The sequence below is a fragment of the Diuraphis noxia genome, unplaced genomic scaffold (assembly GCF_037042655.1).
Source record: "Diuraphis noxia isolate RWA-SAM2 unplaced genomic scaffold, SU_Dnox_SAM2 contig0003, whole genome shotgun sequence".
In the NCBI taxonomy this organism is placed as follows: domain Eukaryota; kingdom Metazoa; phylum Arthropoda; class Insecta; order Hemiptera; family Aphididae; genus Diuraphis; species Diuraphis noxia.
This window is the reverse complement of record NW_028301713.1, coordinates 46990329-47016316: the sequence shown is the minus strand read 5'-3', so window position 1 is coordinate 47016316 and position 25988 is coordinate 46990329. Positions and strand designations below refer to the sequence as shown.

The 25988-nt window shown below is 32.6% G+C and overlaps 2 protein-coding genes across 2 annotated transcripts in view; one reads left to right on the top strand and one right to left on the bottom strand.

Annotated features, from left to right (window-relative positions):
* Positions 1–13587, bottom strand: part of LOC107172570 (uncharacterized) — a 28445-nt gene extending 14858 nt beyond the window's left edge. Inside the window, exon 1 of the mRNA XM_089223426.1 lies at positions 7409–13587. Within this exon, the coding sequence (XP_089079552.1) occupies positions 8377–13587 (5211 nt within the window). The 3' untranslated portion in view covers positions 7409–8376. The remainder of the gene's footprint in view (positions 1–7408) is intronic.
* A 3845-nt stretch (positions 13588–17432) lies between these two features.
* The window catches only part of LOC107166508 (uncharacterized), a 54151-nt gene continuing 45595 nt past the window's right edge, over positions 17433–25988 (top strand). The window contains exon 1 of the mRNA XM_089224268.1: positions 17433–17722. The gene's annotated coding sequence lies outside the window, so the exon portion shown is untranslated. The remainder of the gene's footprint in view (positions 17723–25988) is intronic.

The window sequence follows — 25988 nt, the reverse complement described above, 5'->3', positions numbered from 1 at the left end:
TGTGCTTGTTTAAATCACTTCATAAATCTGAACAATTATTATAAGATAAAATTTAATATACAAATTAGGAAATTTGATAAATTATATAACAAATATAATATATATTTTGTATAAATTAGGTTCCTACGATAGTAAAACAACAAACAATTTTATACTGTGTTACAAGTTAACAGTTACCTATTTGATTTAATTATACTCATCATAGTGTTTAAAACTAATATAAAGTTTGCACTTTATTAAAAGCTAAACGTTTTATCGGGATTGAAAACACGTAGCACTTTAATAGTAGAATATACTAAAATGAAAAAAGTTTGCATCCCTATACACCTATTCCTATAAACTTTTTTTCATAATTTATTTTTGACCTCTAGCAAGCCGTTACAACAAGCCAAATATAAGTTTTATATTAAAATAAGAGTTCACAGAACAAGATACGTTAACTGATTTTAAATTTAATTGAGCTAAAATATATTTTGAATTAAATATACCTATAAAATATAATAAGCTACCTATTCACAATCTAATGAAATTGGCTTGTGTTGACTTAACATAATAGGTATCTATAGGCATTGATTTCATTAAGCTAATTCTGGAACATTGTGATTTATATTCATAGGCACAACTAGGGTATGAGTCCTTAATGGGTGAAGAATTTGTTTATGAAAAAAAAACAAATATTACTTTCTACTCAATTTGGATTAATATAAATGTAAATCATGTATAATATATTGTAAATATGTTACACCCAAAAAATTGTTATTGAGATGTGTAATTGTATTTTGTTCATTGCAATGTTGCTTCGTACACATTACAGTTTTTAAGTCTGACTGATTTAATTTTGGTGTTTAAGGAACTACACTGATTAAATTTATGTGTTATAATTTAATTTATATTGTACGTACCTATACATAGAACACGTATAATTTATGAAACATTTATGAACTTATTCCAATGTGTTAATTACTAACAATAATGTACGTATACTATCTGATAACAAGATATATTAGGATTCGTTAATTAAATTGCATGCATATATCATTAAAATTTTAAAATTAAATTAAAATACAACTGAAATAATTACCAAGGTGCACCGATACGTATAAATATTAAAATGCACTGTAACATAAATTCAGTTACATTCATATTATTTAGTCACTATGTAATTATTTTGGGTAATACGTATTTCTTTAACGTAACGATTCTACATTGCATAATACTTACGTAATATAAATGTTTTTGGAATACATTTACAGCTTTATAGCTGCCGTTTATTATCATATTTTATTTATATAATACCCAGGTATTAATATGTCTATACATTTAAATATTTTATGCAGTTTTTTTTATTTTAGATAAATGTGTGCATAAACGGCTTCATTACAGTTAAGTTGAATCCACACAATTAGATCACTAGTTTTATGGTAACATTGACTGCTACTCTATGTATAATTAAAAAATATATTTTAAGAAAAAATGTCACAATTCATTATTTAATTATACATATATGTGGATTGGTAAATAATAATAATTGGATTAATCGGTTAAATAATGAGATAAAACTCAAATATTGTTTTCTGTTCATATAGATATCACATTTTTTGATGCCAAAATTCGTGTACCTACATATATATTACTACTATATAGTGTGCTGTTTAGTACAATATTATTATATATACTGAATCGCTTAAGTTTACTAAAGTCTCGGTTGTTAAAGTGCACTGAAATTTTAGGTGAAAAGTAAAATTGTTATAGGTGATGAATGGTTTTAAATTTCATTTCTATATAAAAAAAAAAAAACTATTAAAATAATAGTAATAATTGGGATTGTTCTATGTCAACTAAATGTACATCACAATCATAAGAAAATCGATATATATATATTTTTTTTTTTATTTAAATAAGGCTTCAACTCCTGAGGTTATTAGCCTGCAGTAAATACAAAATACAAAATAGTAGTCATAGAGTATTGATCTTAAAGCTATGGGGACACATTATGTTTAACAATAGAGAGATTTTGTAGAGTATAGGTATGTACATTCAATTACTTTTCTAAATTAATTTTGCTAAGCCTATGTTTTTGAAAAAATTGTATATTTTTTTGGAGTTATCTTCGCCAAGTGCTTATTGCATTGTTACTGGGTTCCCGAGGATTTGTCTGGAGTTGGTGAACTTTGGGCATTCTAGAGTGATGTGTTTAATTGTCAGCGATTTGTCACAGAGTTCGCAGGTCGGGCTGTCTTCTTTTGTTATGAGGTGTAGGTGTGTTAGGCGAATCGATATATTTAAATATTTTAAATCAATAAAAATGAGCAACAGCTAATGTTTAAAAAAAAAAAACCTACAATATGAAGTTTGTGATAACCAGGACCCGGATTCATATTATGCAATAAAACTATAAAATATGCAGTTTCATATCATAAATATGCAAAAAATATGCAAAATCGTATTTTAAAAAGTAGTAAACTCTACGGTTTTGAGTAAATATTACACAATCTAAATATATGTACATAAATGTTTATTAAAAAAATTCAAAACAACATTTTTTAATAACATTGTGTAAGACGTAGCCACGTACAAAAGGATTATAAATTAATTAAAGTACATATTTAATATAAATTTATTATTTGAAAATTCAGATTAACATTATTTTATAAAAATGTGTTTAAAACTATTTCACTATTTATAATAAATTATCATTATTGAAAGAGTATCCGTATGAAGTAATAAAAATCAATAAATTTCAAGTATTCGAATTTAAAACGTCTACAATTATTTCGAAGCATACTCTTGTACCTATTTGGAAACATTTTTTCCACGTTAAAAGATACAATTGGTGCATGTTTAAAACTAGATAAATCTTCAACTGACACTCGACAGTTCCTCGTGTTCCGTCATTGATTATACTATCGATTTTTTTTTAAATGTAGAATATCCAAAATTTTTGAAAAAGCATTTGTGAGTTTAGATCTAGCAAAATTTATCCCTGGCCTCCCTTCTTCGAATTTAGTATTAATATTTTCTACGAGCAATAGACTATCTCTTAAAGTAACATTCGGTTTCTCTAGTTTTGTTATTGTGTCTATTAAACACTAAAAGCGTGTTGTGGTTGTGATAACGACAAGCTCATTTTTTAACTTTTTATTATGAAATAAACTATGACACGCGTTTTCAATACACTTTCGTTTTGGTTAAAAGTGTTAGTAATAAATAATACATTTTACTTAGCTCATTAAAATATTTCCCATGGGTAATTACTCCTTCAAGCTATGTACCCCAACCACATAATATTGGTTGTGGAGTTAAACTAAAATTGAGATACATTTCTTTGAAAGTATTTACAAGTGAAGGTGCTTTTAAAAATATATTTTTAGTATATGAAATTAATCGATCGACATTTTGATATTTTTCTCTCATGACTACAGCTACACTGTGCTGTCTATGATCCATGCACGTTACATGAATTAATGTAGGGTAAAATACATTAAGAGATTTTGCCAGATTTAACCATGTACGGAACAGCATCTGTTATTTACAACAATACTTTTCATGAAATATTTTTTCGGGCCATAAAATGTTCATGGAGTCGTTAAATAATTGGGAAATTGTTTGAAAATTTGGCTTTTGTAGCTGCTCAACTGTTAAAGCAATTGGTGTTGTATATTCTTCAGATGATAATTTCCTGATAATGACACTAACAACATATCGTTCTGGTACATCAATTGTCTCATCGATCGAAACCCAAATTAATTTGCTTCCTATATCATTCCTAATTTTACATCAAACTTAATCATAGCTAATGGTGAATAGTTCTATCGATGGCTGATTCATCTGTTATTTTTAATTTTAAATATTTTTCAAAAAACAATTTAAGCTACCTATGGGTTGTTTAATTTAAAAAGTGAAACATTGTAAGCACCCATAAAATTACATAAATCTTTGTTCAACTCATTTGTATTTTGATCATTAGTTCTGACCTAAATTAATGTATTTTTTTATAAAAAGAAAAAAATCTGAGTGGTATTTTTTTCTTTCAATTTGTAGTTCAATAAAATATGTTTTGCAGTTTCTAAATGTTGTACTACTTGAAATTTACTGTTACATGACATATTTACACATCAAAAATTGTATAATAAAATACGAGTATTTCCATTTGTTTTAAATAATATGTTTGGATATTCATTTACATACCGAGAAATATTATATGAAAATACAAGACGCAAGTTACATTTACACTACACACGACAAATGGACAGACAAAATTAAAACTATAAATTATGTATCCTAATACGGGCAATACTACGTATTGTACAATATATGCACATACATTGTTATCTAATGACACGTAATTATAAATTTAAAAATACCAGTGGTACACAGAAATAAGTAGATACAGGGTGTCAGTTGTAATTACTATCAAAGTAGGGTCTGAGTGACTGGCACCTTTGTAAGACGAATAAATAACTATAATGATACATATGTACCTACTGCCTAGGTAATAAACTTGATTAAAATATTTTTTCTTTGGTGTATTTTATAGGTGGTGATTATGTCGTAAATAATATTTGACATCCTTTACAGAAAATGAGAGCAGGCACTCTTCTGCATAATACCATTCTTTTGAAATATCTATACAAGCAGATTCTCATACATTTTTTCTGCAAAGTCATACGTGGTTGTCAGTTTCATTTATAATAGGCCTGGCGCAGAAAAATGAAGCCATTCCAATATTACAATTTTTTTTTTTTTTATTGATCAAATAAAAACTCGGCAACTACATGGCCATTAGTTACAGTTGTGGTATGTTTAAATGGTTTAAGATTTTTACAACATTATTACAATTTATATTATAGTTAAAATGAAAAAGTAGTTTTTTTAAGAGTACTTTTTGTCTTTTATACATTCATTTTTAATCTTCCAGATATATTTGAAAGTTATTTTCGAATTGAATTTATTTCTATTTTTACAGAAAACAAACAATAAACGAAAATTGTGAAGTATATTTCAGAAAATTACATAATTATGGATACACATCCTTGCACTGTCAACACCAACTCCCGCTTTTACTCTTAACCATTATATAAATTTGAGTGAATAACTACTTCTTAATCTCACTTCCATTTTTTCTACTTAAAAAAAAAAAAAAATAATACTTTGGATCATGACATTTGTGGATTTTTATATAAAAATAGTACATAAAAAAAAAAAAAAAAATAAGAAAAAAATATTTCAATTATTTTTATACATTAGAAAAATACCTAAAATTATTTTCATTTTTTCGTACAACTTTGTAACAACATTTTGTTAACTAACGTTTTTAGACAGTACCATTCGAAGCATCGCTGATGACATTCATAACTTTTTATTATTTATTATATTACCGTGGAAATAATGCGAAATACTTCAGCAATAAATATTATAATATTATCAATAATTTTATGCAACACAAAACTATAATGTCGTTCTTATATAATATTATACATTGGAATATTATTAAAAATAATATAATAGTTTCGTCATATAGGTATGTTTCTGTTTAAAAAAATATATATTTGCATTTGATTTATTATCATTAAATTATTGAAGTCCAGGAAATTTTATATTAAAAATTATAATTCTAGGTATTTGTTTGTTAAAGTTTTTAGGTACGTCGTTACAATTTAATGGTTTTGTTTATGAGTAATTTATACTTCAATAATTTCAGTATAAACGTTAAATATTAAAAAAAAAAATTACAAACAACTTCAGTTTGCAGATATTATTATTATTTTTAAATCTAAATTGTATTAATCTTTCATTATTCACTGCGATCAGTCATAAGTATAATATATAACTGACGTAATAGCGCGGAAAGTTTCAATATGGTTATAAACAAAAATTCAATCAATATAATACATTATTTGGCAGAAGTTATATCTTAAATGGGCTTTTTGAGTTGGCAATAAATACAAGAGTCGTCGAAACGATCGAGATCTATCTTTCAATTTAGCACATTATTTGCCAAAAAAATAAAACTTTACTATACCTAATGAAAAATTGAATGTCCGCATTTAATTTCACGCATTAAACATTTTTATTGGAGGTACTCTAGTTGTTTTATGATGTCACTATAACGCGTAATTAAATATATACATTTAATACTAATTATGAAATTATATGATTTGTATATATTTGGTTACTAAACAACAAATTAACTCTGTAAGTAGGTAAATGAGAACTTCCATATAATTGCTTATGATTTTGTTTGGTAGATTGAATCATTACTTCACATTATAATGGGTTTATATTTGGCAGGATTTCCTTTACTCGAGGTAATTAAATGCATGCATGGTGCTGTGATTTAACTATTTGAGTAAATTGAATCAGTTTTATTGGTGCGAGAAGTTTAATATTGAATAGATTTTAGATGGCCCGAGTTTAATTATTTTTGCTAACTGTTTGTCAATAACGGTTTTAGATTCACTGTTTTTATTAATGTACAATCAATGAAATAACTCAATTCTCAACTTGACTATTATTAAAAACCCATTTCTAGTATTCAGCGCACTAATTGCTTTTTCAGTAATATTATTACTACCTAACAAAAAATATTTCCTACAGCAGATTTACATATTATTCTATTTAATATTATATTACTTAAGACAAATACAACAAATATGGAATTTAAAAATGCATTATTTATATTATACACTGTATAACTTGAATTTTTTATTATATCCATTTATGTTTCATAATAAAGTATATTTTCTTAATTGTTTTGGAAATATTATTACATTTTAAGAAAAACAAAGAGAACACAAGACCGTACATGGAGAATCATCACTAAACACTGAATACAAAACAATTTGTATTTTAAGATAATCTATGTTTTAAGCTTCTACACTTAATACTACGTCGGTCGTACTCGTATGTGTTGTTTCCGTTTAACTAATGCATTACATAAGCAAATTTTAGTAATGTTTTTAAACGATATTTTATTATTTTTATTACAAATACATTTTTAATTTCTTATAATGAATGATTGTTTAAATTAAAAGTAATTCATAAACTAGTGTAAAATGTATGTCGAGATTTTTTTATTGGTCTTCAATTTTATTTAATATTAATAGTTGGATTGTTACTGTTGCGCCGTCAGCACTTACGTTGACAGCAGTTTACTGACGACTCGCGGGTGTGTGGGAGCAAAATGATGAAGGTCCGATTTAAGTGTGACAAAATATAATATATATAATAACTAATAAAAAAATGCAATGCCGAAGACGTCTCTTCAAACAATTGCCACAATAATAATATTGAACAAGGCGATCTCAAATAATTATATGGTACATAACTGGCACACACAGGTGCACAATATACAAATAAAATAGACAAAAACAAAATACAATAATATATCAACGATACCGCAGGTTACCGTTTATGAAGCTTCGGAATCCCACGACGATGTTCGCGATGGCCTCCAAATGACAGGTACTTGGTATAGACAGCTGGGCAGGTGTGAGATCACTGACCTCTCGCAAGATGCGTCACAACGACGCGACGTAAAAATTGACGAACGCCCACGGTCACGGCGAGCAATACCGGACGGCGGTGCAACAGGGACCACACGCGTGCGAGGAACACGACACGGTTTACGGGCGGCACAAAGAGCAAACACCCAAAAGGACTCAACCACGAGGTTTTGTGGTCAGGTCACATAAACACAACAAAAACCAACGGGGATGAGCCGGAACGGAACGGACGGTCCGGCCGCACGTGAAAGACAGCGACAGCCGCGCCACGGACAACCGGTGTTCAGCGAAGCCGGTCGTCAAAAAGTTCGCGCAAGCGCACTTCGGCGTCGGCCCGTCAACGAGATGACGACAAGTGTCAAACGGTCACACTGTTCGTGATAAGCGCGAAAAGGCTCACGTTCGAACATCCTCCCCCTATGGGAGGCCTTGCCTCACATACCTTGGAGTGACCGTAGTCGAAAGCGCAGGAACTGGAATGCATCTCCCACAATTGAATCCGATCTTCGTGACGGCGGCTATCGTTAATACAAAAAAAATTCATCACATAAGGTGAACATACAATAATACATATGACATAAATTCTAAGACAAAATATTAAAGTAACAATATGTGTGTACACCTAGGTATAATAAATAGAAAAAATACAAAGTATAATATAAAAATGAAAAATAATTAATAACAAAAAAAATGTTGTTTTTTTTTTGATCAACCAACGGGTCATTGAGCCTTTGCCCAACACTGAGCGATTGACAACATCTTTGGTAATCGCGCGTAGCATAAAAAATTAAACGGGTGAGCTGAAGCAATGAGCTGAAACGTTGGCACGTGTGGTACCCACAAGGTCCCTGTACCTAATGCGACAAGAACATTATTTGGTGGGTAACAATACGAGTTTAACCACTGGTCGTACGACGCTACCTGACCGCGTTAAAACTCGAGCAACACGGACATGACCATCAGTACCGGGAAACAACTCTACTATGCGACCGAGTCGCCACATCAGGGGGGGGCTTTGGTTGTCTACTACCACGACCATATCGTCCACCTTCACATTGGGGACACCCTTAGTCCACTTGGACCTCTCCTGTAGCGTAGTCAGATACTCAGAGGACCAACGGCGCCAAAAAGACTGATGGCACTGATCCATCAACTTCCACCGATCGGTTAAACTACGGACGGGCTCTGGCCCCGATCTAGGCGGAACGGTAAGAAGCGGTTGACCTATTAAAAAATGACTAGGCGTCAAACACTCGAGGTCGTGCGGGTCCGTAGAGGAGGGCGTGAGCGGACGCGAGTTTAGAACGGCCTCTACGCGCGTTAATATAGTCGTAAACTCTTCGTACGTGAAAATGTGTGTCCCTATGACTCGTATCAAAAGTCGTTTTGTCGATCTCACCGCCGCTTCCCATAAGCCTCCGAAGTGGGGAGCACTAGGCGGATTGAAGTGCCACTCGCAGATAGCACGCGAATTGGCGATAGCGGCCCGACCTTCCGGACTGTGGATAAGCGCGCGTAATTTCTTATCGGCCCCGACGAAGTTAGTGCCGCAGTCCGAGAACACGTCGCTAGGTAAACCTCGACGGGCAATAAAACGATCGAACGCAGCTAGAAAGGCGTCGGTCGACAAATCGGTCACCACTTCGAGGTGGACAGCTTTCGTAGTAAAACAAATAAAAACCGCAATATAAATTTTGAAAACGCGTGATTTGCGTAGTCTAGTCTCGCGCATCTGTAAGGGGCCCGCATAATCGACGCCTACACGCTCGAAAGGTCGTCGCTGTTGGACACGAGTGTCGGGCAAATCTGCCATTAACGGTTGTACACGTTTAGCATCGAACCGCACACAAACCGAACAGTTTGTAATAATACTATGTAACACCGATCGAAGCGATATGATCCAAAATCGACGTGAAATAAGCGCGGTAAGAACTCGCGGGCCTGCATGACAAGTCACCAGGTGCCAACGATGGCACAATAAATATGCGTAATGCGAACGCTTGGCCAACAAAATCGGATGCTTACAGTCATAAGTTAATAATGAATGCCGCAGGCGTCCGCCAACGCGAATAACACCGTCCGGATCGATAAAGGGCGCTAAACGAGCAAGCGGCTTGGACGAAACATGTTCACCTGTCGACAACTCGTGTAACAGCACGGCGAAATGTACGCGCTGGGACTCAGCCTCTAATATGCGAGCGGCGTTATCTAATTCCGACTTTTGCAAATATGCGGGCGCGATTTGGTCCGGTTGTCGACGTATTCGCCGAATACCGGCGGCAATAAACCGGCGCATATACGCCACTACTCGTAACATACGGTCATAACTAGAAAAACGATTAAACCATTCGACTTCAATTTCGTCAACACGGGCGGCACAGGACACTGGACGAAGTTCGGGCAGGTCACATAACGGTAGCGGCGGACGAGCATCGTCCCATTCCGATGGGTCGCAATACGCTAGTTGTGGGCCGTGCCAATACAAATTGTGCTGCGCTAAGGCAGCCGGCATGATGCCGCGCGACGCGCAGTCAGCGGGGTTATTGACCGAGTCAACATGCCGCCATCGACAGTCCGGCAGTAAAGTGCGAATTTGGTGCACTCGATTCGACACATAAATTTTAAATGCTTCGTGTGGGGCACCTAACCATGATAACACTATCGTGGAATCTGACCACGCATTTATGCCGACAATATTAAGTTGCGGGGCCAAAATGTCGCGAACGCGACTTAACCAACGAGCCAATAACAACGCGGCGTTTAATTCTAATCGGGGGATGGTTAATGATTTTATGGGCGCTAATTTAGTTTTCGTACCAATTAAAAATACGGACGCGTTAACATCGACGTCAGCCATACGCACATACACGACCGCCGCGTAGCCGAGTTTCGAGGCGTCACAAAATCCAATTAAATAGCACGGCGCGCCGTGACTTGAGTTCAAATAACGCGGAACCCGAATATTTAATAACGACGGTAGGTCAGAAACGAACGCGATCCATTCATCGTGAATATTGTTTGGTAAAGGATCATCCCAAGTCATGCCGAGATGCCAGGTACGCTGCATTATGGACTTAGCTAAAAATACCGCGGGAGCGAACACACCTAGCGGGTCGAATATGCGCGCTACTAAAGAAAGAATGCCACGTTTAGTGCATACGGGTGCTGAATCGAGACTTAACGCGCAACAAAAAAAGTCCCCCTCGGGATGCCATTGTAAGCCGAGCACCTTAGTACCGTAGCCGTCGAACGATTCGAACGGCATAGGCGCACACACGCGATCTGCGGGTGATACCGCGTCTAAAACGCGTTGCGTATTTGACGCCCACTTTTTCAGTTCTAATCCCGCTTTGTTCATAACAGAGATTAAATCGGACTGCAATTTTAACACGTTCGAAATTGTATCTGCCCCGTCGCAAATGTCGTCGACATAAGTTTGACGCGTCAACGCGTTACGCACAAGCTCGAAATTATTGCAATCATCGGATGCGATAGTTTGTAACACGCGTAGAGCGAGATAAGGCGCGCAATTAACGCCGTACGTCACTGTATTTAATTCATATTCTACAAGTTCGTCGTGTGGCGACGGTCGCCAAAAGATATGTTGGAATTGACGATATTCCGGTAAAATTAATATTTGTCTATACATTTTGCAGATGTCGGTCGTAAATACGTACTTGGGGACCCGAAATCTAGTCAAAATGTCGACTATGTCCTGTTGTAATTTAGGACCGGTAAACAAACAATTATTCAATGACGGCCCGCGACTACTTTGCGCGGAAGCGTCGAATACAACACGTATTTTATTTTCATCGATCTCCGGACGATACACCGCGTGGTGCGGAATAAAATAACGTCCCGGGGACGTCGCGACGGACATATGACCTAGCGAAATGTATTCCGACATGAATTGGACATATAATGATTGTAATTGAGGGCTTGTAGCCAATTTACGTTCGAGTGCGTCAAAACGTCGCACCGCGAGTTCACGGGACCCGACAAAAGTATCAGCTGACGGCGGCGCACGAAAGGGCAACGGTACCGAAAAACGGCCGCACGGCAAGCGTATATACTGTTCACAAAATAATCTTTCACAGCGCCCCTCATCTGTGAACGTCTCGGGCGCAGCCTCTGGCTCCTCAACCTGCCAAAACCGTTCCATTAACCCTTCAATGGAAACAGTCATAGTGACCGGCACCGATTGGTATGGGTGAGCCTCTCGGTCGGACACTGGGCCAATTAAAATCCAACCAAAAACGGAACTAAACGCCGTAGGCAAAGCTTTGTCCACCGAGAATTTTCGACCGTCCATTATTGACGCGTATACGTCGCCGCCTAATAATACGTCAATAGGTGAAGTGATATCGAATGACGGGTCGGCGAGCGCGAGATTAGAATACCTCTCTTTTATGCTCGAGTGTAGCGTTGTTCGAGGCAAGTCACTCGTTATGGCGGGCAACACCCACGCATTTATGGCAAGCACAGGTTCGGACGCAAACCGCGGCTGTACGTTACACTCAACGCGACCTTGGACATTTACTACGGGGACTCCGGATAAACCGCTTATTGGGGCTGTCCAACGGGAGCGCTTAAGGCCTAACCGATCGGCACACGCACTCGTAACGGCGCTTATCTGCGACGCACAATCTATCAGTGCGCGCATTGTTTGCCACGACCCGGAACGATCGCGCATATGCACTAGCGCGGTACCTAAAATTATAGACGACGCCTGGTGTGGAGGGGGACGCGGCACGGACGCGCATAACGACGCCTCGGCAGCCGGTGGCTCGTCTCGATCATCGCGATCTCTACCGGACGATATATTTTGATGAAGAAGCGAGTGGTGTTTACGCGTGCAGTTCTGACAACTCGATTTAACATTACACTTGGGAGCCCAGTGCCCGTCACTAAAACAATTAAAGCATAATTTTTTATCGCGCGTCCATCGAGTGCGCTCGTCGAGACCCCAACTTTTAAACCGCGAACACGATGTTAATGCGTGTGTACCCGCACAACATGGACACGTACTATTTGACTTGGACGCGACTAAAGACGTCAAGCGAGGCTTCCCAGCGTAATCTCCCCCCTTTCGGTACTGACCTGTCGACTTTGACGGCGCATTATTAGTACTACTTTTGTGGGATTCGCCCACAACTTCGAGAATGGCCACTCGGGCCCGGAGAAATTCTAATAATTGTCCTATCGACGGGTAGTCGACTGTACTAGTCGCTTCAAATAATTTGCGGGTAGAAACAGGTAGACGTCGAAACGCTATAGAAAATAAAATAAAAGACCCAGAGTCTGGTATTCTTAGCGCGTCTAATAATGAGATGGATTCACTGAACGTGCCTACAAACGTGTTCAAGTCGTTAAGCGACTCTTGTGTCATGGCCGACGATTGCAGTAGCTTGTCGACAAGTGCCGTTGCGACCAAACGCGGTCGATTAAACTTATCGGATAAGGTGTTCATTACTAACTCGTAATTGTCCGCCGACACCGGTATGCCTCGGACAGCGTCGGCTGCGGCACCTTTTAGACAACCTATCAGATAGTACATCTTATCGATGTTCGATAAATTGGATCGCGAATTAACAAGCGCGGAAAATCTGTCGCGGAAGTTGGGCCACGATCGGTAATCACCATCGAACGTAGGTAGAGGTATATCAGGTAAGCGAGAGAGTGACTTAACCGGATCCTCGGGCGGTTTCTGAACACTTGATGTCCCCTCTCGGAGATAAGACAAGTAGACGGCGTCGGCACCTTTCGGGATTAACCGCTGGGCGATATTTTTAGCCGCGTTAATTAGTTGGCGTACCTCCGCTAACAAGTCGGGTGAATAATCGTCGAGCTTATCGGCTGTCGCTAAAAGGTCTAATACGGAATCGTCATCCGTCCGAAATTGAAACCATAGCGAGTCTAAATCAGCCGCGTTTAACGCAAACTCTGAGGCTAAATCAGGCTCTGATTGTACGCGCAACGCCATAGCATGTATGGCTCGAATCTGCGCTATAATGGCAGTACGCTTTACTCTAGCACGCGCGATCAGGCGCGCCGTACGCTCAATGTCTTGCTCGTCATTCATTACGAGCGAAGTGTAATTTAATATAACTATAATATATAAATCAAATACAAATAAAAATAAACTATGTCGCCTATAGGCACCGTAGGAAACACTATGTGGATACCAACCCACCAAAACGATCCAAACACACCGCTACCGAACCCCCCACAAAGGTCGGAAAACCACGCTCTGCTACCAAAAATGTTGCGCCGTCAGCACTTACGTTGACAGCAGTTTACTGACGACTCGCGGGTGTGTGGGAGCAAAATGATGAAGGTCCGATTTAAGTGTGACAAAATATAATATATATAATAACTAATAAAAAAATGCAATGCCGAAGACGTCTCTTCAAACAATTGCCACAATAATAATATTGAACAAGGCGATCTCAAATAATTATATGGTACATAACTGGCACACACAGGTGCACAATATACAAATAAAATAGACAAAAACAAAATACAATAATATATCAACGATACCGCAGGTTACCGTTTATGAAGCTTCGGAATCCCACGACGATGTTCGCGATGGCCTCCAAATGACAGGTACTTGGTATAGACAGCTGGGCAGGTGTGAGATCACTGACCTCTCGCAAGATGCGTCACAACGACGCGACGTAAAAATTGACGAACGCCCACGGTCACGGCGAGCAATACCGGACGGCGGTGCAACAGGGACCACACGCGTGCGAGGAACACGACACGGTTTACGGGCGGCACAAAGAGCAAACACCCAAAAGGACTCAACCACGAGGTTTTGTGGTCAGGTCACATAAACACAACAAAAACCAACGGGGATGAGCCGGAACGGAACGGACGGTCCGGCCGCACGTGAAAGACAGCGACAGCCGCGCCACGGACAACCGGTGTTCAGCGAAGCCGGTCGTCAAAAAGTTCGCGCAAGCGCACTTCGGCGTCGGCCCGTCAACGAGATGACGACAAGTGTCAAACGGTCACACTGTTCGTGATAAGCGCGAAAAGGCTCACGTTCGAACAGTTACACATTTTTTCTATACTAAAACTATAGAATAATAATAAAAATACATATTATAGACTTGGCCTCGATATTAATATGTCCCACCAAGTGAACATATAATATATTTTATAATGTGCCCATCATGCGGTGTCCAAGTCACCTTCAGCCACATCCTCACCGAATACCGAACATACCACAATATCCAAACAAGCCACAACCTTCTCGAATCACTAGCTGAAATACTAAGCAATCACTCTTAATCCATAGAAAATAGCATCCAGTTCATTACAGTCTTCAACTTCCAGACAAAAATATAATTAACAATTAGATTTAGTAACTACACAAATATGTAATTAATTATTTCGCTTTAAGCCCAATGGCCTATGTTGCCGAGGTGGATGTACAATTAAAAAGAAAAAATGTATATTTTATAAAATTTTGTTCTTTGGTCAATGTAAAAGAATCGATGTTAGACGTGTAAGGTATAGGTATTAGGTACACTAGATTTTGACAGAATAATGGTAAGGTGAGTAGTAAGAATTCTATAGCGGAAAAGGTTCTTGTTTTCAGAAAACTTTTATGTCGAGAGGAAAATATTTTAATAAATCAATTTAATAGCCTGAAATGTTGTGCTGTGATACCGCAATAAGGGTGCGTCTGCGTGTAAGGAAAATTAATGTTCAAGCTGTTACTCCATAGGTAAAAACATAAACCTCGAGACATTACCTGCCGACCATTTGTGATTTGTAAAAACAATAATAAAAACATACGAGTTTATACTATAAAGAGCAAAAAAAATATATTATGTAAAAAAAAAAAAAATGAATGAACAATAAAATTTAAAAAATATATTTTCAGTATAACAACCTATAACTTAACCCTTTCTGTGATTTAGAAACATGTCGTCATTCCTTTTCAAATATATGATGGGAAATCAAAAACACGTTTTTTGTTTTGTTATAGGATCTTGCGTTCTAGGCTAGCGTTATTATGAAATAATAATAATAATAATATATTTATTAAGCAAACAAAACGAATAAAATAAAAGTTTAAAACAAAACATCAATAACAGGTTTGTAAGCTCATTCAATAAGCATATAGCTTGAAAACTAAATAGTCGATTTCTGTCTTGTAGAATTGGATGCTGTCCATCATCTTCAGCTTTGGATTAATGGTGAACAGGATGTTTGTCATTAGACAATTGTTTTTTATATCTCTTGTTACTTTCCTAGCCATTAGTGGCTTATAGTCAACTCGGATGACATTACGAATTTGATGCTCATCAATAACAATAACTTTTATTTAGCTGTTATATTGAATAAAACAATAACGTGACTATTATAATATTGTTATACCGTTACGAGTTTAAAACTATTTCATGAAACATTTAATTATAAGGTAAAAAAGTACATAGTTATTAATAAACTTTAATAAATTTGTCTAATGTATACATTTTAAAACAGTAAAACATTTTAGGGCATACATGCAAGCATATTGTGTAAGCTTTTTAAAAAGTCAAATGCTTGAGGCATAAAAATATTAAACAAATTTCTTAAATTCATGTAGTTTCGTTTATAATATGACCTATTTGTTTTTCAATAATAATAATAATAATAATATATAAATATGTAGTTATTTTTAAAATTGTTTTATATAATGATAAATCAAAAATATAAGAAACGGGAGTATTTGCACAGCCGTAGCAGTATAAAAGATTCACTTTGAGGAAGACCCTCCCATTTGTGCCAGTTGTGGTATTCCTCTCACAATTAAACACATCATATCCGAATGCTGCATATACGAAACGGACAAACGGGAAGCAGATGTATCCAACATTTTATCAGAAGCCCTACACCCAAACAATATTAATAATTTGATAACATTTATAATTAAGTCCAAGCTTATAAATTGTATATAACCTGTAAATAATTGTATATATATTATGTAACCTATTGTAAACCAACGCCAATGGCCTTTGACGTCGAGGCTTAATATAAATAATAAAAAAAAAGATTCACTTTGCGATTTGAGCAAGTTATTATTATAGTCTGCGTACGTGCTTACACAATAGTTGTGAATTTGGATTCATGACGAATTATTGTGTGCAAAAAAAAATTCTGGAAAAATTCAACGTTGTGTCACCTTATATTTTTAAGTATATTTGATGTTTGATAGTATATATATTATTTTTAATATTGGCACTAGCAATTAATTTTTTATTAGTAATTTGGTCTTGAAGTATGTTGAACTAAATTTTGCAGAGAATTTTTTATATTTTTACAATTAACACATAAATCAATACTGAAACACTTATTCCTTCCTCCCATTCTTATCTACGGTATGGATAAGTTTGGGGAGTTTGAGGGGGGGGGGGGTAAATAGCTTTCGATTATCGTGAATTTGTCATCATCATGAATTATGTCTTAAAAAAATGAAATATGTGAAATTTTTTATAGGATAAAATCAAAAATTTCGGAGAGTCGGTATTAAGAAAATTAAAATCTGCACATCAAAAGTTATGTAGTATATAAAATAGACATAATAATTATAGAATTTGGGTTTAGAGTCTAGGAACCCGTGTGGTGATGCGTTATTTTATGAAATATAAAATAACATTTCTAGCATATACCCACGTAATATGCGTATTATGTGATTAATAATAATGTAATAATATCATTTATAACATCGTGGGTAACAATATTTAGTTTGATCACAATATGCACACCAAGCAGTGACCCGACTCCTGTAAAAAGAGGATTTCTCAAGATGAAACATTATTTTATGGCTTTTGCCCGACAGCAGCGCGGCCGGCGTTGGCACGACTGACCAACAAACTTGAGTATAATATTATTACTTAAAGCGCTCCAACAGGTAGTCTGACGACAACGCCGTCGCCAGCAGCCGCCGTGCGACATTAACGCACCGGCCGCCCGACAGTGCGCCCGTGACACGCACTCGCTCTGATCGAAAGTTTTCCACGTCGCTTGTGATAAACGCGTCCAGTTGTGATCGCTGATCTCCATACTTTGCGTTCACTAGTGGTTCACGTAGTTGACCTACTCTCGTAGTCTCGTCCGTGCCGTGAATACAATTAGTCTTATAATACTTTAATCATAGACGTACGACGATCGTCTAGGCTACAATCAGGGAATAAAAACTAATAACAAAAGAGATAAAGGTAAGTGCAAAAAAATATGTATACGGATGAAGTACTGGGATAATTCATCATTGTTTTCGACACCTCTCTAAATCTATGAAAAAAAAAAATTCAAAATATATACCATACAATAATACCTTTGTATTGATCATACCTAATTATTATCTGAATTTGAGTAGTGACTGAACTAGTGTGGTATGTGGTATATAAAAGAACTATTGGATAGCCGGATGCTGTCTTCTATATCCGACAGTTTTTTTTAGATGGGTGCGTGTCCGGAAACGTAATGTACTATAGGTAGATCGAAAGTATTATAGCTGTAACTTCGTTGTAAAATCGTCATTACGATTTTTATAAGATACTCAATTTTCTGGATGATACACCGAGCTAAGTGTAAATTTTACTTTTTAAGTTCTTGTTGACCTTTAAAAACCAATGCCTTTTGCGTAAACGCGCACGCATAAATAATATATAATTATGAAAAAACTTTCAAAAAAATTAATTTAGTAATAATTCATGCTATTTTCCAAGTGCATCAAACTCTTAAATAAACTATATATAATATATGTACTATTTTACTTCGTTAAAAATTAATAGTTCATACCATTTTCCTTTATTTGTTTTACGTTGTAAAAATGTAAATTTGAGATTATAAAATAAAATATTAAACAACAATTAATCAATAACATTATAAAAATTTCATGATTAACAGGTACCTATTAAAAAACGTTGCTTATAATTTTAGATTCATAGCAGTATTTAAAAAGTTATGACAATTTTATCTATGTTTATTAAAAATGTAATATAATTTATGATAATAATATTTATTGATATCAAAAACAATAATAATAATAGTAACAAAATTATAAAAATTAATATATAAAAAATCTTATTAAGTTTTCGATTCCTTCTTTAAAAGCTAGGCATGCGCTAAAGAGAGAGAGTTCAATACATCAAAATGAAGAACTGATTGATAAAATGGTTAAATTAAGATACAAATCCAGTGACAAAAGGAAGAAAGAAAAATATATATAAATAAATAAACAAATAAACAAATAAAACCAGTAAATTAAATAATTTATGTAGGAAAATTAGCAAATTTGTTGTTGTGAACACAATATTCTGCAGAAGACAATATTATATTAAAAAGTTATTAAATGAAAAATAATTTACATGAATTTTAAACTGTTTAAATCAATTAAACTTTTTATTTAACTCATTACTGATAGATAATACAATTTCTAGTAAATTTTCGATATTGGTTTTAGGAACTCCATAAATTTCACATGTAGATTGAAGTTTTTGAGTGAGTTTTAAAAGAATCTAATTCGTTTTCCAAATTTAAAATTTTTTTTCAAGAATATTGATTTTTTTCTTTTGTTTAGAGGAATTTTTCATTATTTTATTTAATTCAACCTAAAAATCATCAATTTTTGATGAGCAGAAATAAACTGAATCCCTTAAGGAACCGACAGTGTCAGTTGATTTTCTTACGTTTTGAGTAAGATTATAAATTTCCGATTTTAAGTCCAAATCGTTGAGATTTGCCATTGGCTTAATGGAAGTACAATTAACATGGTATTCAAGGTTATATTTAGAGCAAATCAGTTTTTCCTGCAGATATAAATTTTTGTCATAAATTCCACACGGCATGGTAAACGTTATAGACACGCGTCGCTTACAATAAATTACAATAAAATAAGATTACGAACGGTCCGCAGGTAACACACGACTATTCATCACAAAAGCAAAGTTGACATTTGTGGTATAATTTTGATGCTTTAAATAAACAATTTTATAACGAATGTTACATTTTACTTTTGTTTTCAACAAATTGTATTAAGTAAAAATATAGTAGTCCATAAAAGTTGCCACGGACACAGCTTGTAATGGCTTATTATTAGTAGAGGGTATAAAACTATAAACCATTAATTATTTTCTTCATTATTAGTGATTTAAATTTTGGGAATAACTTCAATTACCTACTACTTAATTATAGATTTTAGTTTATACGCGAGACAGTTAAAATTGTAACATTTGTTCGTTATATTAACACAGTTGATTAACTGTATAAAATATTAAATTGCTAATAAAATATAATGCAAACATTTTAATGTTATAAACATCAAATTATATAGGTTTAGACAAAAAAAAGAAGATAAACACAAAATATTTAAATTAAATTATAATATAATTAATATAAATGGTTTTAAATACTTATATACGATTCACGAATAAAATGTTGTTGGTATCATTTTTATAAAACGGATTTCACTTAGTTGTAAATTAACACTTAGAAACAAGATAGTTATCTTTAAAATATGATCTAAGGGTTGGCTTAAGTCTCTATGTGCAGCCATCGTTGGATATCATTTAGTATGTTAGTATCTAAGAATATTTTGTAGTTTTCTAATGTTTTAAATTTAATGTTTAATATTAAATATTTTAATGTTCTATAACATTTAGTTTTGAAATTTATATGTTTCATTAAAACCAAACAATTATCTTAAAAATCAACAATAAACTAAATGCGTTTGTCATTACCATTTCACATAGACAGATACTCAGATATAAGCTGCAGGTGTATTAACAATTTATAATCCAACGATTTAAAATATTTTTTATTATTTTCTAAATATACATTTAATTAATTAAACAAAGTTTCAACACTATTTGATAAATATTACATTTTTAATACAAATTTGTAATCAACTATAAAGTAGGTTCGTGGTAGAAAATTGGATCTAGTTCTTTTGGTTTTTGATAAGTCAAAATTAAAAACTCTTATTACTTCTTAAAATAATAATAGAAAATACTTACATTAGTTAAAATTTTAATAAAATTGTAAAATAATTGTTTCTTAACCTTGGTTATCAAATATTTAGTAAATCTCCAATCAGAATTTTTTTCATTGTATATGCAATAATTTAAGAATCATTAAATTCAAATTTAATACTTTTACAGTGTCTAATCGATGACCAAAATACAATTGACAACTAAAACACCTACTGTATAGCAGGGTAGTTACCGACTTGACAGATTTTTAAATTTATTTTAGATTTCTAAGATTCTGAATATTTATTTATATTTTCATTCTATTGAATACAATGCGTTTGCAAAACCGTTTACATGTAAGAATATAAACTGATCCTATAATATGTAAAATAAATATTGTTTTCCAGCGTAGGTACCTATTTGTGATGATAAAACGTGGTAGGCGAGTTTTCTCATATTTACTTTGGTTGGTTTATGAGTTGCCACCACGCCGGTTGTTTTTAGCTTATTACTATGAAGAAACTTACTGTTCAAGATCATGTACCTACTTCAATACTCCACCGAGTTGATAAACTAAATTACTATTTAATGGTTCATCGTCTTATAGATTTATATGTTGCTCTATAAAATGATTATAACATCTTATATTCATATTTGTTTATTCATAATTTTTAGAATCTGAGTGAAGCGAGGAATGTATTGATTTTACAATGATGTGTGTTTTTTTTTATTTATTTATTTATTTTTTTTTGCATCTGTTATCACGTTTTGGGGCAGTAAAAGTGCCTCTATTTTCGTCTTCAAATCCTCGTTAGATCAGAAAGTGAATCTAGTTGGTACTTGGGGGGGGGGGGGGGGGGTCAAAGGTAAAAATTTTCAATATTTTTTCTAAAATTCGGGATAAACAAACTAAGGAAAAAACGTGAATTTTTATGCGCAATCAACTTTCGACAAAATCGATTTTGGTTTTGATGTAACTTTAAAACAAATGACCATAGATACCTAAGGATCTTTTATATTTTTAAATAGTCTAAAACATTAAGCGTAAGTATGAATGTTTTTTCAATTTTTGAAAATAGTAGTTTGAATTTTTTCCATTGAAATTTGAAGTAGGTACCAACAAGATTTACTTTTCTACCAGAAATGATAGTCAAGTTGACAATCTAAGGATTTTTATTGCTCGGAAAGAAGAGGACAGACACGCAAAAAACTAAAAATTAACACTATTTTTAGAATCAATGCATTCATTGCTTCGCTCAGAATCTAAAATATGAATGGATTTTTTAATAGAATTTTAAATGACTCAAGGAAGAAATTATATGGATGGTTTAAAAATACAATAGGTATTAAAATTCAAATAATTGAATCCGTAATTTCAAAGAGAAATTTAAGTTTGATTGGGATTTTGTAGTTTTTAAAGAAAAGTGTCAGAGATTTTATTAAGATAAATGTCAACATTGTGTCCTTTTTCAATGTAAATAGAAGCGTAGGTTGTGTTAAATCCAGATTATTGTACGAAGCAAACAAACATAGCTTAGTCAATAGTATGATAGAAATTTTTAATTTTTAATTTTTATTATGATAGAGTAAACAATAGTATCTATGTATATGGAAATCGATCGCAATATAAGTTTAAGTCATGAATTTGTTTCATTGTTTGCTATATAGTCTTTCGTAAACAAAGATATATTAGGGTAACATAGTTAATATAAAGTCCTATGTAATTTCCAGACTACAGTTAAATTGAATAAAGACGTAATATTTGTGATGAAAAGGGTGAAGTCACTAACTTTGTTTCCTCTTTCACGAATACTGCAGGCTGAGACATAAGTATTTCGTCATAGTAACAATCTTGATTAGCGTTAGAAATTCCATTAGTAAAGGTGCCTTTATACTTGAGGGGAATGAGGAAAATCGATTTTAAGATACAAATGGTTTAGGTTTTTTTTTTAACCCCGAAAATATAAGGGAAAAAATGATGCCTTCTGTTAGTTGATTTCAAATAATTGTTTTCTAATGACTATGCATTATTAACAGTTGAGTTGTTATTAATAACGCGATTAGTAAGTAATTATTAAATGTATAACACTCAAATCATATTTTACTAGTCCAAGCTATATTATTGTGATTAGTTACAAGTGAAATGTAAACAATAGAAATAATGTTGGTAGGTACGTGCATTCGACTGAAAAAAAACAAAATGGAAAGATTATGATTATTGAATGTATTTTTTATTTTATTTTTATCATTTAGGTATACTATTTGAGTATCAGTTATGTAGACTTCAAATAATAATTAATTAAACATTATAATGAATTAAGTAATTGCTCTAGGCTCTAGAATTTACTTAGACAATTATTTATTATTTAACCCGACTATACAGTATACACCCTTCCATAGTAGCATCCAGAAAACAGGGATTGGATCTGCTACTATCACCATTTTCAATATTTGATAAACACAAAGTTATAAAATTGGTTTTAAATTCTTTAAAAATTATTTAACATGCATCATTATTTTATATAAAATAATATAAAATAAAATATTTTCAAAACCGTTAATAATTTTTTTGATGAATATTTTAGTGTTGAAATAATAACCATATTATATTCCTGTATAAATATTTTTATAATATCTGCCAAATGCATTCGTATATAATATAAAATTATTTTTTAATAATTTTTAAATTTGTTTTAGCGTAGTAAGTAGCTACTTACAACAATATTTTACCAAAGAAACCCAGTTCTATATCCACCAACAGACGAAATGTAATCGTACATAACTTTTTGAACATTCATTTTAGATTTTTATAAGTTATGTAGAATGTTTAAAGCCCATATTATATATTTTTTTAAATTATTAATTATGTCAAACGTATATTTAATTATTTAAAAACTGTGATAAAAATATTGCATTTATTTTATAACTAAGTTGAGAATTTTAAACAAGTTTTTAATATTCTGTAGTAATTTTGTATATTGTAATGGATTATTAATTAAATAATAACTTGACGAAATAAATTTTCCATAAATACAAACATTATGATGTAATACATTCCACGATGATCATTTAACATTCAAAGTCAACAATAATTTAGGCACTCAAGTTAAATATTGTATTAAATATTTAAATTTTTTGACTCAGTACAATATTACAATATGAATATTTTAGTAAAAAACATGATTTGAAATGTTCTTATTTGATTCTAAACTTCTAAAAAGTAAACTAATATCTACATTTTTGTTATGTTTTCATTCATCATTATACGTACATGTAATGACGTTATGCATATAAGTATTATTTTATATCTTGTTATTTCACGGTAATGTAACATTTTACACGAACAGAAATCATTTATTTTTTAAAAATGATTGAGTTTATATAAACAACTAACGTGAAAAAAATACTTCATGTGTTAACACATTTGTTCAAAAATATTATTAATTACAGATATTAAAAATGTATATTGTGTGCCTTAACATTTTCTTAATTAATTTTGTTGTCTATTAGGTACCTACACTGAATTCCAACATATTAATTTCCCGTTGGTAAATGGAATACTTTAGATATGATGCATGACGTTCTAGTGAAATGATTAAAAACTTACAACATCGCCGTCTACCACCAAAACATTATTTACCCGACTTTTAATAAACGTAGTTCTAAATGTATTGGTTTGGTTCTTTGTTTTAGAATGGTCTTAGAAAATTCATAATTGATGATACTATGTCCAACAAAATAGGAAATTACAGCTTTTAAGAAATCATGAGTAAAAACATAGGCCAATGCTAAAAACTGTTTATATTTATGAAACTATGAACATAATACATTTATACAACATTAAAAATTAAAAATTACAATTATTTCAAATGCATGAATAATTTATTTTATTTTAAAATAAATGTATAATAATACATTTTTTTTTCTTAATTCGAGGCCGTGAAAGGTAATATCAATTTCATATCTTTTATACATAATCAAATTGTATCACTTCTTTATACACTTTATACAAGTAGGTATTAATATTTAATCAAGTTATATAAGTTCTTTTATAAATTGTTAATATTAGAATTTATTACATTTATTATATATTTGTATTATATAAAATTAAACAGATAGAAATTTCTTTAAAAAATACAATAAAATATTTAGAAAAGTGTAATAGTAATTTATTAATATATTACAAATAAAATGATTGCTGAGTTCAAATAATAATAATATATATATATTGGAACTGTGCACTTAAACAAGCATTGTTTTTGTTTTTGACGTTAGGTTATATTCACACATATTATGCATTGAGTGTTTACTTATTCCAGACAAAAACACATTGTTAAAACCTCTCAAGTCAATAATTCAGTAATTGAGTTATAAACAATAACTTTGCATGAGAAATTGTTTAATTTCTGCCGTAAATTAAATTAATTGGGTTTTTGGTAGGTTATAACTTAGGCATAATCGCATAACTACAAGTACCTATTTAAAAATAATAATGGTTTTTTTATATATATATATATATAATGGGATAACGAGTTTAAATTAAACTAGTTACTTCTCACTCGAAATCTGATCAACTTAATCAGGTGGATTGTACTTATCATTAATTATTATATTAAACAATGAGTTTATTTCAAATTTAATTTTACAGATATATTGTACTTAAAAGGTATCTTATGCTATATAATTATTTTCCATTCATGACACAATGATTTCGTTGATTATTTTTTCACGCACTACTCTCTGTGATATACGTACAATTTAAATAATATTATTCAGTAACTTGACTAATATTGTCATTTATTATTCATGATTAATAAGTTTTTGGAAAGTGTAATGTAATGAAAACATTTTTAGGACAACTTTTTAGACTCAATTAAATGACCATTGACAGAACTTTATTTTTGATCGATAGCTTATTTTGTATTCGGAAATCGCTTCTTGTGTAAAGATTGGAACCCAGTATTTCGTAATAACAGATAAAAATAATTATAATTTAAAAATAAATATATATATTAAAACAAATTATTAAACATTTTATTATTATGAAAAAAAAAATAATAATAATAGTACTATAGGTCTAAAGTATATGTAATAACCTTTAATGTAATAACCTACCAATGAAGGTGACAACGTTAATTTATATTTATTTTATTATAAAATACGATTCATTATCACGTAATTCATTACAAATTTCCAGATTTATTCAATGTAGTGCACATCTTATATATTATCTGTACAATCCCATGTGATAATATTATAAAGCAAATTAAATGATAAGATTTCTACTAAAGATTCTGTAATGCGTACTGTAATTTTTCCACTACTATCTAAAACGATAACGGAAGTGTATCCGACCCAGTAAGGTGACTTACTGATCGATCCCCGCAATGATTTCCGTCTGCATAAAACTAAAATAGTAGGCATTTCAGGGGCGTCATTTCAACTTTTTTTTTGTTGGTGCGAAAATGTTTGCAGGCCATTCAAATTGTTACCAGGCCACATAGAAAACTTT